The 15,157-nt window shown below is 51.1% G+C and overlaps 2 protein-coding genes across 8 annotated transcripts in view; one reads left to right on the top strand and one right to left on the bottom strand.

Annotated features, from left to right (window-relative positions):
• ANGPTL2 (angiopoietin like 2) overlaps nucleotides 1-3,953 on the top strand; it is a 35,433-nt gene extending 31,480 nt beyond the window's left edge. For all 3 annotated transcript variants that reach the window (XM_040631915.1, XM_008698749.2, XM_040631914.1), the window contains exon 5: nucleotides 2,153-3,953. In XM_040631915.1, coding sequence (XP_040487849.1) covers nucleotides 2,153-2,352 — 200 coding nt within the window. In that variant the 3' untranslated portion in view covers nucleotides 2,353-3,953. The remainder of the gene's footprint in view (nucleotides 1-2,152) is intronic.
• Nucleotides 1-15,157, bottom strand: part of RALGPS1 (Ral GEF with PH domain and SH3 binding motif 1) — a 252,288-nt gene that overhangs the window by 135,147 nt on the left and 101,984 nt on the right. The window lies entirely within an intron of this gene.

The following is a 15,157-nucleotide window of genomic DNA, read 5'->3' as shown; positions in this document are numbered from 1 at the left end:
GGCGTACAGATTACACATCTGCGGGCCACTCTGGGCCAAGTGCTCACCTCACTTCTCTGCCTGAGGAACCAGGTGTCATGGCCACACACCTGGGTGATAATGCTGGCCCCGCCTCCTACCAGTCATGTGTCCTCGGACAATGCAGCTTAATGTCTCTGAGCCCCATTTCCACATCCAGAAATTAGGACAAAGTGTACCTCGCGGGGTGGTGAGAAGGTCAGAAAGTACCTCGAGTGCTTTGTCTGGAACTTGGCAAATAGGGCTCAACCCAAGTGGGTTGTCTTTGTGGTTACTATTATTAGCATGTACTGGTAATACGCTGCAGTAGGGAGCTATTAAGAGGAAACCAGGTGGGAGACATGAAGTGATTTGTCCAGGGTCACATGCCTCAAAGCCAGGACTTTACTAAGAAGCCTTTATTAATAAAAAACAAGGAAGAAAGCAGAAAATTGTAAGAGGCACAGATACAGTCCAGTTCTGAGTCCAGATGTCAGCCTCCCCCACAATGGAGCCTCTCGAGGCCCCACACCCAGTTTCCTGACATGCGGGCCTCTGGGCCCTAGCTGCCTGGCAAAGTCAGCGGGGCGCTGCTCCTGTCTGAGGGGCCAACCCTACTCCAGGCCAAGGCTGTCTGTTCTCATGGGCAAACTTGGCCCCCTCCCTGCCCCCTCCATTTAGTCCTGGTCTGCAGGCCAGGCCACTCCCTCCTCTATAAGGACCATCCTAGGAACTACCCGCTCTTGAGGCAAGCTCTGCTACCTCAAGGAGGGAGGGCCTCACTCCAGGTCACCACGGCAGCCATGCTCTAGCAGACTCACCACACTGGGGGACATTTGGACACCTCGCTTCTGACTGGCACTGAAGGGGCTCCCTGAGGAAGCAGTATCTCCCCTTCGGCCAGGGCTGCCAAGGCTTCCAGGAAGAGCAGGGCAGGAAGATGACCCTCAGAGCTGGTCAGATTCTGGGGACACAAGGGCCAGTACAGCATTTCTGGAGGGCCATCATGGAGAGCAGGGAGAAGACTGCCCTATGACCCCAACTGTCAGGCCTGTCCAGCAGCACAGTCAGTGGACAGCAAGGAAGTGAACTCCTTGTCCCTGGAGTCATGCACAGCTAGCTCAGGCTTCCACTCACAGGGAAGGCTGGCCGTGGCATGCCAAGGGTTCTCTCTGCTCTGCAAATCTAGCACCGCCATTTGGTCCTTGTGGCCTCAAGTGATGGCCTAGAGGAGTCTGAGAAAAACTCTGGGAACACCGGGACTGCAGACGCTCTGGGTGCCTGAGCTGAGTCTCCCCTGAGCTTTCTGCCTCGGCCAGGCTGCTGCCTCCTCACATCGCCCCAAGGCCTCAGCTGGAGCAGGGCCGCCAGCCCCACTGGGCCCCAACTCCCAAGCCTGCTTGGGGCAGCCTTTCCCTGAGTGGGGGGTCCCCTTCCCAGGCCTGCTCAGGAAACTGGGGGCCCCCTCTTTTAACTAAGAGCAGCCCAAGCAGCCAGTGGCTCCTCTTCCTCTCCTTCCAGAGAAGGCCAATGCCCCTGCACGCCCGCTTGCACCTTGCCCACACTTTTACTGTTGTTCCGAACTGCTTGTCCTTGGCAGCAAAATCCGGCGTGATGTGATAGTGCCAAAAGTTTTATGAAAATATCTTTCTTTTGTGAAATCATAAAAAAATATTTGGCTGGAATACAGGCTGGGAGGAAGAGAGGAGTGTTTCATCTTAAACACTTCTTTTGTCATTCTATAAAAACTCTTGATCCAACAGTTGCAACTCTGAAAAAATTCCTAAGAACCCAGTGGCCTCTTCCCCGCCCACCCCAGATCATTCTGCTTCCTATTCCGCCCCACCCCCCAGGCACTTCCCCTGCACAAGCCCTGGGCTAACGGCTTAACTGTGTGCCCTCGTTCCATCCCCGAGGCCGTCCTGTGAGGGAGGCACCATGCTGAGGACAGTTCAGTGGCTCTTCGAGTTCACTGGTCACAAGGCCGAGCCTCAGAGCTTAGAGCAAACCTGAAGTGCAGCCCACCTCTCAAGAATTCCTGTTCCAAATGCCCCCCCCCCCACCCCCAGAGATGGCCCTGCTAAAGTCCCCGAACAAACGAGGGATTCGGGTAAAACTGCCTCCTCCCTGTGACCTCCTCCCTTGTCTCCGGCAGGAAACTGTGCCCACTACCAGAAGGGAGGCTGGTGGTATAATGCCTGCGCCCACTCCAACCTCAATGGGGTCTGGTACCGCGGGGGCCATTACCGGAGCCGCTACCAGGACGGAGTCTACTGGGCTGAGTTCCGAGGAGGCTCCTACTCGCTCAAGAAAGTGGTGATGATGATCCGGCCCAACCCTAACACCTTCCACTAAGCCAGCTCCCCTCCTGACCTCTCGTGGCCATCGCCAGGAGCCTGCCCCCACCATGCTGGCCCCAGCCCAGCAGCAACTCCCCGTCAGTTCACCGGGGGCCAGGAGGACAGGGCCGCTGGATTCTGTTTTCCCAAGGCACTGCGGCAGATAATGGAACGGAATCGACACAGTATTCTCTGTCCCTATTGCTTTCCTTCCTGTCAGAGATCCCCTTGGGTTTGCACACGGCACAGGACTACAGACAAATCCTTCTTTAAGGAAATTAAACCCCAGTAAAAAAAACACAACTGCACAATCCTTTCATAACATACATGTGTGGAGCCAACCTTATGCACGTGTGTGTACGCCAGAGATATGCACTCAGATATCTACCACGTGTACTATATCTAGATACATATACAGGTTACACATACGTCCAATTCTCAGATGCTGAAGTTGTTACCAACAGCTTTGCTCTTAGGGGAAAAGCGTCAGGTTCACTTCGTGCTCCTTGAGTCTAAGAGCCAATCACAGACTGTGTAGCTCCAGTTCAAAGAATAATCCTTGGTGTCTGCGTGCCAGGATTCTTCCAGGAGTGTCTACACGCTATTCACTCACATGGAGGCTCCCTCCTTCCTCATTAAAGAACCCCTTTGGGCACCTGATCAAATTTCAAAATCCCCCTCCCCCTCCATTTCTAGACTTCCCTACTTTCTCAGGACTTTTCCACCATCCATCCATCCATCCATCCATCCACCCATCCACTTACTCCTTCATTCAACAACATTCAGGAAGCACCTTCCGTGTGTCAGTCCTTGGTCACTCACTGCGGTTCCAGGCACCCTCTCTGCTCTTCTGTACCCCTTCCTACACACTCCTTACCTTTTCTGTCATAACATCCTTTCTTTCCAGGCAAGATTCCTTAGCCTCTGAGTAGAAAACAGTTTGGGCTCCAGGTTTCTGGTCAGGAAAGGGAAGGCCAGGCCCGGAAGCTAACTCCCGGCCACGTAGATAATGTATTCGCAGTTTTGTATGTTCCATTCACACTTTAGCCTCCATGTCATTTTAACCGTCACAGAAATAATAACCTACCTTGCCCAGGAGATATTCAACTGAAGAGAAGTCATCACCCGATCGTTGGGGCCCCCGAATGGCTACAGACCAAAGGTCCCATGCTCTCAGGCCGACTAGAGTCTGCATCTCGTCCCCAAATGACACTTCTCTGGAGAACAGGTGCCACAAAAATGATAACTGGCCACTTCTCATGAGCTCCTGAATAACCAGGAGCCCCCGGACGCCATGGCTGGTGTGTTGCAGCGTGGTGGCTTTCTGAGTCCTGTTGGCCACGAAGCGTCAGACTCAGTACTGCCGGGACTCTTGCCAAGCAGGGAGCAAGAGCTGAGTCCAGGTGAGATTGCCCCGGTGGGCGCGTGAATGGGGGTGTGCGAGATGTTGGAACGCTTGGTACTGTCCATGTCTGGGTGTGTGCCTATTACCTCAGCATTCTCACGAAGTGTACCATGTAGCATGTTTTGTGTATATAAAAGGGAGGGTTTTTTTTTAATATATTCCCAGATTATCCTTGTAATGACACAAATCTGCAATAAAAGCCCTCAGTGCTACTTGGACGTATCTACGCTGTGTGTTATTGCTTTAGGATGCCTTCCTGGGACCTCCTATAGCAGAGCCTTTTTTGAGTAAAACCAGGACATACACCAAAATCATTTAAATCACACTCTCCTTATTTTTGGTTTCTACCTACACTGGCAGGAGTCCCAAAACAACACCTTGAAGGCTCTCTGGGACTTTACCTCCTTACATCCAGCCATGTCTTCACTGAACATCCTAGAATCACCTCCTAGACAGTGCAACCAACCCCTGAAACGCCTCCCCCCAGGTCTGGTCCCATTTCAACAAAAGGCACCATTTATCAGTTGCTCGGGTCAAAAAAAAGGACTTCTCCCCCTGCCTTGCCAAGGCCAATCCATCCATCCATCCATCTATCCATCCATCCATCCATCCATCCATCCATCCATCCATCCATCCACGGAAGCCCTCTTCTCTGCCTTTGTGTCTCCTCTCCCCTCAACTACTACAACAGATTCCCCACCGGACCAGGAGCCCCATACCTCTGTCTCCCTCATTTCAACCGACTTCCACACTAGCTGCCAGAAAAACACATCTGTGGGCTGGGAAGTCATCTCTAGGCATAGAAGGAAAACCTCAAAACCAAAAAGGAAAAGACTAAGAGACATGTCTAAAGAAAACCCCAAATTTTCTGCTCTCTAAAAAATAAAATATGACTGAGATTGAAGGCAAATATGAAACGTGAAAAATACGGGATTAATATTCATGCTATACCAAGAACTGTCTCAAATTAAGAAGAAAGATACAAACGCTATGATAGAAAACTTCGTAAGTATAGGAACACATTAGAACACAAATGGCCAGTAAACAAGAAAAGATGCCAACCTCAGTAATAACCAGAGAGGGACATTAAATCAAGCACAAACCATCACACGGTGCCTATCAGATTGGTAAAGATGAAAAAAATCTCCATGTTGACAAGTGAATGGAGAAATATGTACTCTGTGTACGCAAGTACAAACTGATTCCGTATATTTGAAGAGCAACTTGGCAATGTGGGTACCAAATATGAATATATGTATGCATCAAAATTTAAAAACACATATACCTTTAGACCCTCTTCTCAGTAGCCAAGTAATACTGCCACATGAGAGCTGTTTTTAGCAAAGACGCGGTTGGAGAGAGAGAGATGTTTACTACAGCCTACTATGTGCTTAGAATTGGACTTAATGTTTTCTTATGTAACCCTCACAGCAGCCCTGTGAAGAAGGGACTGTTCTCACTTCACAGGAGAGGAGAAAATGAGGCTCACAGTCAGACTGCTGGTAAGAATGCTCTAGCAGCAGTTAATTCGGAAGGTGCTGGGTATCAGGCACTAAGGGGTCTCAACTCCCTTCTCCCAAACCTCTGGTCTAGCTGATGCTGGGGTCATCAGCTGTTATATGCTATTTGGTGAGAGTATCTCAACCTTGGCTCACATCACAGCCAGGCCTCCTCACACACCTCGAGTGCAGTGTCCAGGACATAAGGACTGATGGTAAAGGAAAACAGGGTCCATCCAGCCTTACTGGTCACCGGTCTTGGATCCAAAACCCAAAGCAAATAGTTCTGGAAAGCCGTGCTGGACAATGTGGAGCAACCCTTTTTCTAAACTAGTTGGGACCCAAACAAAAGCAGGCCATGATACCAGCTGTTTCTCCCAACCCCCACCCCAAAACCCAAAGATGAGTTAAACCACACCCCAGCCATATGGAAGGAGAGGAAGGAATAAACCCATTAGACATGTGAACTAGCTCTCATTGGTGTAAATTGGGGGTTTGACCAACAGCATCGAAGAAGAGAATAGTGGTGGGCATGGGGGCTCCTGCAGCATGCCTTAGTGCCTGCTGTGTGGCTCCGGCAAACACAGTCAGCTGGCACCCTGAGGTCTGCCCAACTCACACCAACAGCCCTCCCTTCTCTCCCATTCCAGCCAGTGGCCTTTTAAGGCCTGCAGTCATAGGAGCCCTACTGTCACTAGGGTCTCCATGGTGAATGCAACCACAGACCACACGGAAGTTGGTGAAACCCAGACTTTCTCCTACCCCAGGCAAGCCCCCACAATCCAGTCTGGGCCAATACCTTGGTCGCTGGGGGCCACTGAAATGCTGGGCTTATGTGGGGAACATGGCAGGAAGACAGTGATGTTCTCCAAGCAAGTGACACTGAGCAGGACCCCCTTCCCAAAATCTTGCCAATTTGAGCAAGACTGAAAAAGAAACCTCTGAACTACTGAAAACAACAGTCATGGGAGTCTAGGATGCTCGTAATCTACAGATGCTTTTTGGGAACTCCAGGGGTCCCCCCCAATCTCCCGAGACCACTTCATCTGTTATATGCAGGCTTGTAAAGACTCTGGCTTACAGTAAAACAAAAGCAGACAACTGGAATAAACAAAAAGGGGACGTCTTAAGTGTAGCAAAATGTTAAAAAAGGCATTCTTTCTGCCTTGGTTTTATCTGAGACACCAAAGACTAAGGGCAAAATAAAAGCTGCCAAGTGTCCCACGTTCTACAGCAAGGCAAGACCGTTATATGTGTGTGTGTATATATATATATATATGGCCCCAAACGGATTCTACATTAGCTGACTGCCCATCCACAGCCTGTGTAAGAAGTGCAGAAAAAATACCCTGGGGTGGGGGAATGAGCGGTCCTTATGAAATGCTCCCCAGCTACCACCACCGCATGGAGGGTGGGTACTTCCCCTCATCCTAAATCAAGGGAGTGGCACTTCAAGGGACTGTTCCAAAGGTGTGGCAAGGGCTAGCAAAAGCACTATTACCAGACTCATGCCTCAAGTTTCCAGGCCCGTGGCAGAGAGAAATGAGAGCACACTGGAGGAAGGTCTCCACGGTCAATGCACCGACAGACCACAAGGAAGCCAGCGAAACCCAGACTTTCTCCTACCCCAGCCAAGCTCCCACATTCCAGTTTGGGCCAATGCCCTGGTCACTGGGGGCCACTGACCCCCCCAAAATCTTGCCAATTTGAGCAGAAGTGAAAGAGAAACCTTTGAAGTACTGAAGACACAGAGGGCACTCGTTGGAGGGACACGGGGGAGGCAAGGATATGGTCTCCTAGGAAGCGGAGGGCAGCCTAGAGGGTGGGGTGGAGGGCGGTGCAGGGGGCCCGGGAGCCAAGGAAGGAGCCATAAGTGGGGGGGTGGAGGTGCAGGATCACCCTATCATGGCAGCTGAGACCGAGGTGCCCAGAGGGAAAGTGTCCAGCAGCCGCCGCCACAGAGCACAGGTGCTCGAGCATCTGCGTACCCGCAGGGCACAAGCTCTGCATTACGACGACATCGGCCACGTAAGAGGGGCCTTGACCTCCCTTTTCCCTCTCCCCTGGTCCAACCTCGGTGGGCAAGTGGGAGGCAGAGGGGCTGTGGGGTCCAGTGACAGCTGACTGTGGGCCCTCCCCCGCCCCAGGTCTCTGAGTCTGGTCGGGCTTTACAAGTGCAGACTTCCAATTACTACTCTGGACTGTCTGTGGTGACCGGGTGGTTAGAATAGACACAGCTTTTTCATTACTAACAGCAGAAAGATGAAGGGGCTTGCTAAGTTTTCAGCATCGACTGGGAAAAGAGCTAGTCCACAGGGCAGGCTGGAAAGGACGCTGGGGAAAAAATTAAGTCGTTTTTTTCTTACACCTGACTGAGTCCAGCTCATTTAATAAGCTGGTTACATAAGGACACGAGGTATCTCCCAGAGTCCATGAGCAGGGACGCAGCTGGGCCTCACGAGGGCCAGGAACCAGAAACTGCCTGGAAAGCCTTCAAGAGGCAAGGCAGCAGCTTTCCCAGCTTCTCCCCCTTCCTTTCCTTTTCCCCTGCTTGCAGGTCTCTCTGTTTCTCATTGTGCATCCATCTGCTTTTCCCTGCATGGAATTCCTGAGCTCACATGTCCTCCTGGTCTCAGTGCCAGCAAAGACTTACAAGTACCCTCCCTTCCAGTGCTCACTCCGGACCAGAGGCTCCGACTGGCCTGCTCCAACTGGCCTACTCGGGCTGGGTGTCCACCGCAATCCTATCAACTGTGGCTGGAATGAACACTGCTGCTGGAGTTCAGTGATGTGGGGGCAGTTGGGGGTGGTTCCCAGGATCCCAGAGAAGGAGGGGTCTCAGCCTGGATCTATACCCAAGAAGGTGTCTACACTGTACTTTTGCTGCTGTTCATTCCCCTACTCTCCAGAGACTGCATTTTGGTGGCTAGATGGATTCTGTCCCACTACCCATTAGATGGTATCTATTCCTCAGCACCTCCCCCCCTGCCCACTCCTGCTCTACCCTACAAAGCACACCTAACCCTTCTAGGCCCTGCTGGGTCACTCAACATGACACCTAGCTAGGCCCAGATGGGCTCTTCCTGCCCTTCCTGGATTCACTGAGTTTCTCAATAGTCTCTGTGGATACAGGAGGCAACAAGGTCCCCACAGCTGGAGTCTTCCTGGCAGTATTTTGCTCTGGATTACACTCACGCCATCTACCACCTAAGGGGTGTTGTCTGTGTGCCAGGCACCATGTATGTCTCTTTAAATCTCGTTAACAGACCTGTGAGGTGGGTCTTCTCATTACACTCCCTTTGACATAACAGAAACAAGGCTCGGAGATGTTCAGTGACTTGCCAGAGAACACAGCCTCAGCCACTCAGGATTTGCACTCCTGCTACTGCAGCATTAGATCACCGTCCGCAAGGGCAGAATGAAACAACCAAGGCCCCTCTCTCACCCTGTGATCACCCCCCTACACATCTGAGAAGCGTGGCGGCCTCCTGCCCACGGCTGCGGTTATGTGAGCTAGCCCGCCAGCCCATGTGTGCAGAAGTAGCTGGACGGACAGTAGGTCCCCAGATGTCAGGAAGCCAGTCCAGGGCTATTTACCAGGGCTTTGCCTGGGCCAAAGGCTGGGCCCTGCCCATCTGGCTTCCACTTGTCCTCCAACCAACTGACTCAGCCCCATCCTTTGGCAGTTCCAGTGTCACCTTGTGCACCAGTTCTACCTGGTCCAAGCCCTGGGCCACATCATCTGATAGCTGGGTCCCTGTCTGCCATCTCCATGCCGTCAGGCCTGGGGCTTCCTTATCTAGTCTCTCTCAGATCCAGAGGCAAGCCTGACCCAGCCCTAATCTGGGATTCTGCCACTTGTGGACACAATGCCTTGGTACCAACCATCACATTCAAGTATTCCTGTCTCTCCTGACATGGGGCAGCCTGGGGCAGCTCCGCCCACACATGGGAACCCAGACACAGATAATCCCTCTCCTCTGTGCAGCCTTGCCGAAGCACTTCCACGTGTGGCCCTCCCAGGTGGCGGGCCATCTGGCTATCCCATCCCCTGCTCGCCACTGGTCATGATAAATCTGGCTCTATGGGCTGGTCAAGGGGTGCTCCCTGTCACCCGACTGAGCATGTGCACCCTCCCGAAGCTGAGGGATAGCTCCCTGGGTGGACAGGCCACATTTGCCCTGACCCTTAGGGGGCTGGCAGTGGTCCAGAGCTTGGAAGGGTAATGTAGAAGGGTAATGTAGAATTAGAATTCCCTTCTGGAGCCATGTGATGACCGAGGCCAACACCCTCATCATCTCAAAGAGGGAAAAGAATAAGAAGCAGCACGAAGCCTCCTTGGAGCCCGGAATGCTGACCAAGCCCCAGGCAAGTGTGCGGGCACGGACTTCTGTCAGCCTCCTCTCCAGGGGGACCCAACAGCCAGGCAGCCCTTCTTCATTGCTCAGGGCAGCGCAAGGCCGGGCTGGGGACACAGGAGAGAGACTGAGGACAGATGCAGAGGCAGGAACAGAGGGCGGCTGAGCAGTTGGGTGGGAGGCCTGAAGGCCTGGCTGCCTGACCCTGGGCGCAGGAGAGCTCAGGGAGCACGTGTCTGAAGTAGAAAAGCAGCTTCTCTGCCAAGAGCACAAAGGATTGGCGGGTAGAGAAACGTGTATTAAAACAAGATGTCATCTTTCACCTGACATTTTCTCATAAATAAAAAGAGGTCAGTAGGACCTGGTGCTGGTGAGAGCGGGGCTGACAGGCATGCTCACACTCCCAGCCAAGTGTAACTGCCACCTTTCGGAGGGTGTTCCCACAGGCGCTACCGGACAGAAGTCACAGACAGGCAATCCAGCAACCCCTCTCCCCACACTCAGTGTTCTGGAAATACTCTGCAGGTAAGCAGAGACACCCCGGTGAAGATGTTCTCCACTACACTTTCCCTCAGAGGGAGAGCCCATCAGTTGGCACACGGCTGGAGGAACCGGCATGCACCCTGGCCCAACTCAGCGAACCACCCAGGCGCCTGCCACGGGCGCCATGGAACCACTGGACAGAAGGAAGAAGTTCTCTATGTGCTGCCTCCGAACAACATCTGTGACTCTCTACACAGAACAAAATGTAAGGTGCAAAGCAAAATGAATAAAATGTCCCCATTTTGGTTAAAAAGCACAGTATTATTTGCTTCTCCCCCCCCACACACACACATGCACATACATTAGTGTATGGGGATTAAAATGTCTGGAAGGATACACACCAACTGTTAATTGTGGTTGCTTCTGGGGAGTAGGCAAGGAAGAAGGGGATTTTCGCTTCTTACTTCACAGACTTTTTTTTAGTGTGAGTTTTACAACTAACAATGTGTTACTTTTATCATCTAAAAAGTTTCGAAGGGAATGAGTGGGTCCCTCCCCAGTCCAGCTTTCTGGGTGGCCACACAGAATGGACGTCTTCCAGTTTCCTGAGCAGCCATTCCTGGACTTCTGAAGGTCTGCACACATTACCCTCTAAAGCCCAACATACACTTGAGTAGGGAACTACAGCTTTTCTGAAGGTAGCCTTCTAGGCCCTTCTCAGGCACCCGTCTTCTTAGAGAACTGCAAGAATTCATTACCTCTCAAAATGGCAACCACCCCCTCTTGTCCTATAGGATTTGCTCCTCTCAAAATTAGCTTCTGAGACAGACCTAGCACTTCCTGCTGCCCTAGAAATCGATCTTACTGTCTTTTGTGTGCTCAGTTTTACAGCTGAGGTAACAAAGTAATAAATGTGGGGTAGTGATCAAGGTTGTGATATGCGTTAGTTCTCCATTGCCACGTGACAGATTACCCCAAAACTCAGTAGCTTACTTATGTATTACTTTGCAGGTTCTCTGGGTCAGGAAGTTGAGGGTAACTTAGCTGGATGCCTCTGGCTCAAGGAGTCTCAAGTGACGCAGTCAAGCCGTGGGCTGAGGCTGTGGTCTCATCTGAAGGCTCCACTGAGGTGGGCTCTGTTTCCACACTCACTCACATGTGGCTGGCGGCGGTGGGGGGGGGGGTTTGCTGACAAACACAAGGCAGCTGGATTCCTCCAGAATCCAAGAGATAGGAAGAGATCCAAGAGACAGAGAGAGAGCAAGCACCTCACACTGAGGGCAAAGTCTTTAAATAATCTGACCTCAGAATAGATGTCCCATTATTTCTGTCATATTCTATTTGTTAGGAACAAGTCAGTACGTTCTGCCCATGCTCAAGGGGAAGGGATTACACAAGGACAGGAATACTGGGGGTCAGGGAGCACTGGGGCATCTTACAAGCTATCAACCACTCAGAATCTTTCAGATTCTCGGTGTCAATTGTCTTAACTCTCCCTTCAGACCAGCAAGGAGACACACAGGTCACCAGGTTAGTCCTGAGGATGGAGAAACTCATTAGCTCCTCCTCCACCCCCAACCTTTGTCCTGCTTAGGGCTTACTGACTATAGCCACCCATCTCAAGCCTCCACTCCATACAGGAGGGTCTCCAGAGCTGTTCTTTCTCAGTCCAGTCTGGGTTTCCCCAGAGGGTGAAGGCTTTTTACAGGGAACTGCAGCATATTCTGAAGTTTCTGGCTGGGCACTGGGTCAGACTGGGTTGGGCACTGGTCTTACCACTAGGAAGTGGTGCTGCAAAGTGTTGAGACCTTTAACATGAGTCCTGTTTGGCTTCTGCAGCTGTGAAATAAGTTAAAAATAGTGTCTCCCTCAGAGGAAGAAGCATCGGGAGGATACATGAGATAACTCTCATGAAGTGTGTGGTGCAGTGCCGGTCACGTGGGAGAGAATAACCAAGAGTTGTCATTATCACTATTGTGAGCTTCTGATTAGAAATCCGGAGACGAAAGGTCAAAGCAAAGCAATCATCCTGATGAGTACACAGATTCCTGCTATGAAAACACACTTCCTCTTGCACAAAGTGGGCTATGCTCTTACCTCCTTTTGGGGATCAGACACAACTTCTTGATGCAGAGAAATGCAGACCGCAAGTCCTCCCTGTGCCCCAGAAGGGACAAAGGTGACAAGGTGCTCAGCTCTGCGCAGCAGAGCAAACGTCTCCCCAACATGCTTTCCTCCTGCACTGTTTCTCTCCATGGAGACAGGGGCACTAGACAGAGGATGCGTGAGTTAAGGCTGGGTGGAGCCCCAGCCAGAACATGAGACGTTGAGTTGCACTTGGTATCCGCCTGGCATATGACACTGGCTAAGTCATAGGTCAAACTGTGGATTTTCTCACTCACAAAATGGGGGTTTTAAATAACATCCACTGGCTTTTTGTAAAAATGGAACATGACTGTGAAGTCCCAGGGAAATGTGAATTTTAAGGTAATAAATCTTCAGACTGCAAAAGTAAAGGCAAAATTCTCTTCTGGAAGGGAGAGGTTTAAGAAAATATGCAGCTGTCCACACTGCAAAATAATGGAAAAGATTTCGTTGATCTGGGATGGTAGCTGTCTTTGCGATTCTTCTGTTGACTAGGAAGCATGTCTGAGATGGGTCCGAGGGCAGCTTTTCCCTGCCTGCTGGGCCTCAGAAAGGATGGATGCCTCAATATGAGGAAGGGGAAACTTGATCAAAGGCTCTCCTGGGCTAGGAAAGGGAGGGCCATAGGTCGGCCCTTGAAGCATGTGGCCATCAGGCGAGAGGAGAAAGGGCATGGCCCCGGAGCTCCAGGAGCAGGCGTTTGAGAATGCAAGCTTAAGCTTTTGTCTGTGGCACTGACATCCCCAGATCCGTCCTAAACTGTGCTTCCCGAGGGAAGGAAGGAGGAGCCTGGCTCCACATAGGTCCAGCAGCAAGGACTGGGTAGGAAAGGCAGAGATGCTGGAGGGAGGGATCAGCGGTTTGGAGCCAGGCAGCCAGCTGAGGCACCATGCAACCACCAGGATGGATCCGTGGAACAAGTGAGTATTCCTTGGGGATCCTTAAAAACACGTGGGGTGGAGAACTGAAAACAAAAAAGTCTGGATTTCCTGCATGTAGAATGGAAATTTTTCAGTTGGGCATTAAAGGAGAGGATTACCCTTAATGCTGGTAAACCTGGGGACAGCTGGATAACAATGTGGTCACCCCAAACTGGGAGCCAGTGGACTTGGTCCTGGAGTGGTGGTGGCCACTCCGATCCATGTTCTGGGAAGCAGAAGTGTTGCTGGCATCAGCCAGCCCAATCCGGCCTGGCTTCTGTGGGTAGATGGAGAGAGCACTGTGCTTGCCCTCTCAATCCGCTGTAAGGAGGCCACAGCTCAAATGCACACGTTGACTCTCGAAGTCAAAGCACAGGGAAATGCCATTCGTCTCCATCAGGTGTAAGGGACATGCTCACTGACAACTGTTTAATGTCTTTCCAAGGCTCTGCTCTGAAATGAACTGTTTCTGGGGGCGCCTGGGTGGCTCAGTTGGTCAAGAATCCGGCTCTTGATTTTGGCTCAGGTCACAATCTCAGGGTCCTGAGATCAAGCGCCACGTCAGGCTCTGTGCTCAGCGCAGGGTCTGCTTAAGATCCTCACCCTCGGCCCCTCCTCCCTCTCCTTGCACATGCGCATGCTCTTGCTCTCTCTCAAAAATAAAAATAAAAATAAAAACATAAAAAAATAAAGGACCGCGTTTAAAAGGCTTTCTTTCCCTCCCCATCTAGCCATTTCTGAACTACAGTGATGCATCATGGGCTTCTGCATGGTCCCCTACCTGGGTCTTCCCTCCTCCAGCCTGCCTTCCTCAAAGCTACTCACAGGCTGCAGGCAAGGAGCTGTGTGTTAAACGCAAGTCCAATCTGGCCACGCCCTCGCTTCAAGTCCTCCATGGCTCCCCACTGCTCTTAGGGGGACCTGGGGCCTAAACTTCCCACTCATGTCTGGGCCCAGGCGAGCTCACCCCTCCCTTTCACTCCAGCTGCTTCTCACAATACCCTCCCCCTCGTTCTCTACTCTCCAGCCAGTTTTTCCAACAAACATGTTTTTTCCCCACTTCAGGGCTCTTGCACAAGCTGTTGTCTTTGTCTGGCATGCTCACCTCCCACCTCTTCACCCGGCTTATTCACCCTTCAGGGCTTTGCTCCAGGAAACCCTCCCTAGTACCCCAGACCAGGTCGGGGCGCCTTTATCTGTTCCTTTGCCTTTCCCCTCATAACGCTCAGCTTACTTTTAGTTTCTTGTTCACTGCTAGCGATCAGATCTGGGCTGTGAGCTCCACCAGAGGAGAAAGGGTGTCTGTCTCGCCCATCACCTAACAAGAGTGCCCACCCATCATTCGATGGCAGGCTCGAGAACACACCATCTTGCAGAAGGCTGGCACATGTTGCCCTTAGGCTCAGAGTGCGAGCCCCTCATTCACCTTGCTGTTCCGGGGGCTTTGGGGCATCAGCGTAAACACTTCTTTTTAAAAGTCTTTTTAGGTCTATTTGTTCTGTACTCAGAAACAACTTGCCTTTATTTTAAACCTCAGAGTCCATGGTTGAAAGTAAAGGCTTCCTTTACCTATGGCAGGATGTGCTTGTCTGAAGGAATGTCTTAGGTTCTAGAAATTTCCTTCATATATCGGAAGTCTGGGTAAATTTACCAAGTATATCTAAATGTTTTCTTATGATTTAGAACTGTCAGAATACCTAATTTTTGTTCCTTGAGGGATCATGATTTTCCACACTGCCTATGGTTACTTTTAGAATCAGCTCTAAACCTTTTAAAATCCATTACATTCTTAATTTTATGTAGCTATTTCCTGGAGGGAATTATAGGTAGTGAAAACCAAACACCCTCTAAGCCAATAAAGCTGTTTAGAAATAAATGGTTGAGCCATTCTTCACAGCTCTTGCCTGCTTTTATTATCACTGCAATCTGAATTGGGTACGAACAAGGAGCTACCATCAGATCAATTTAAGCTGCAAATAATTGACCTATTTCCCACCGCTATTTTTACGCT

Source organism: Ursus maritimus, unplaced genomic scaffold, assembly GCF_017311325.1.
Source record: "Ursus maritimus isolate PB19 unplaced genomic scaffold, ASM1731132v1 scaffold_17, whole genome shotgun sequence".
Classification (NCBI taxonomy): Eukaryota; Metazoa; Chordata; class Mammalia; order Carnivora; family Ursidae; genus Ursus; species Ursus maritimus.
The sequence above is the reverse complement of the archived record's forward strand: the minus strand, read 5'-3'. Positions and strand labels throughout refer to the sequence as shown.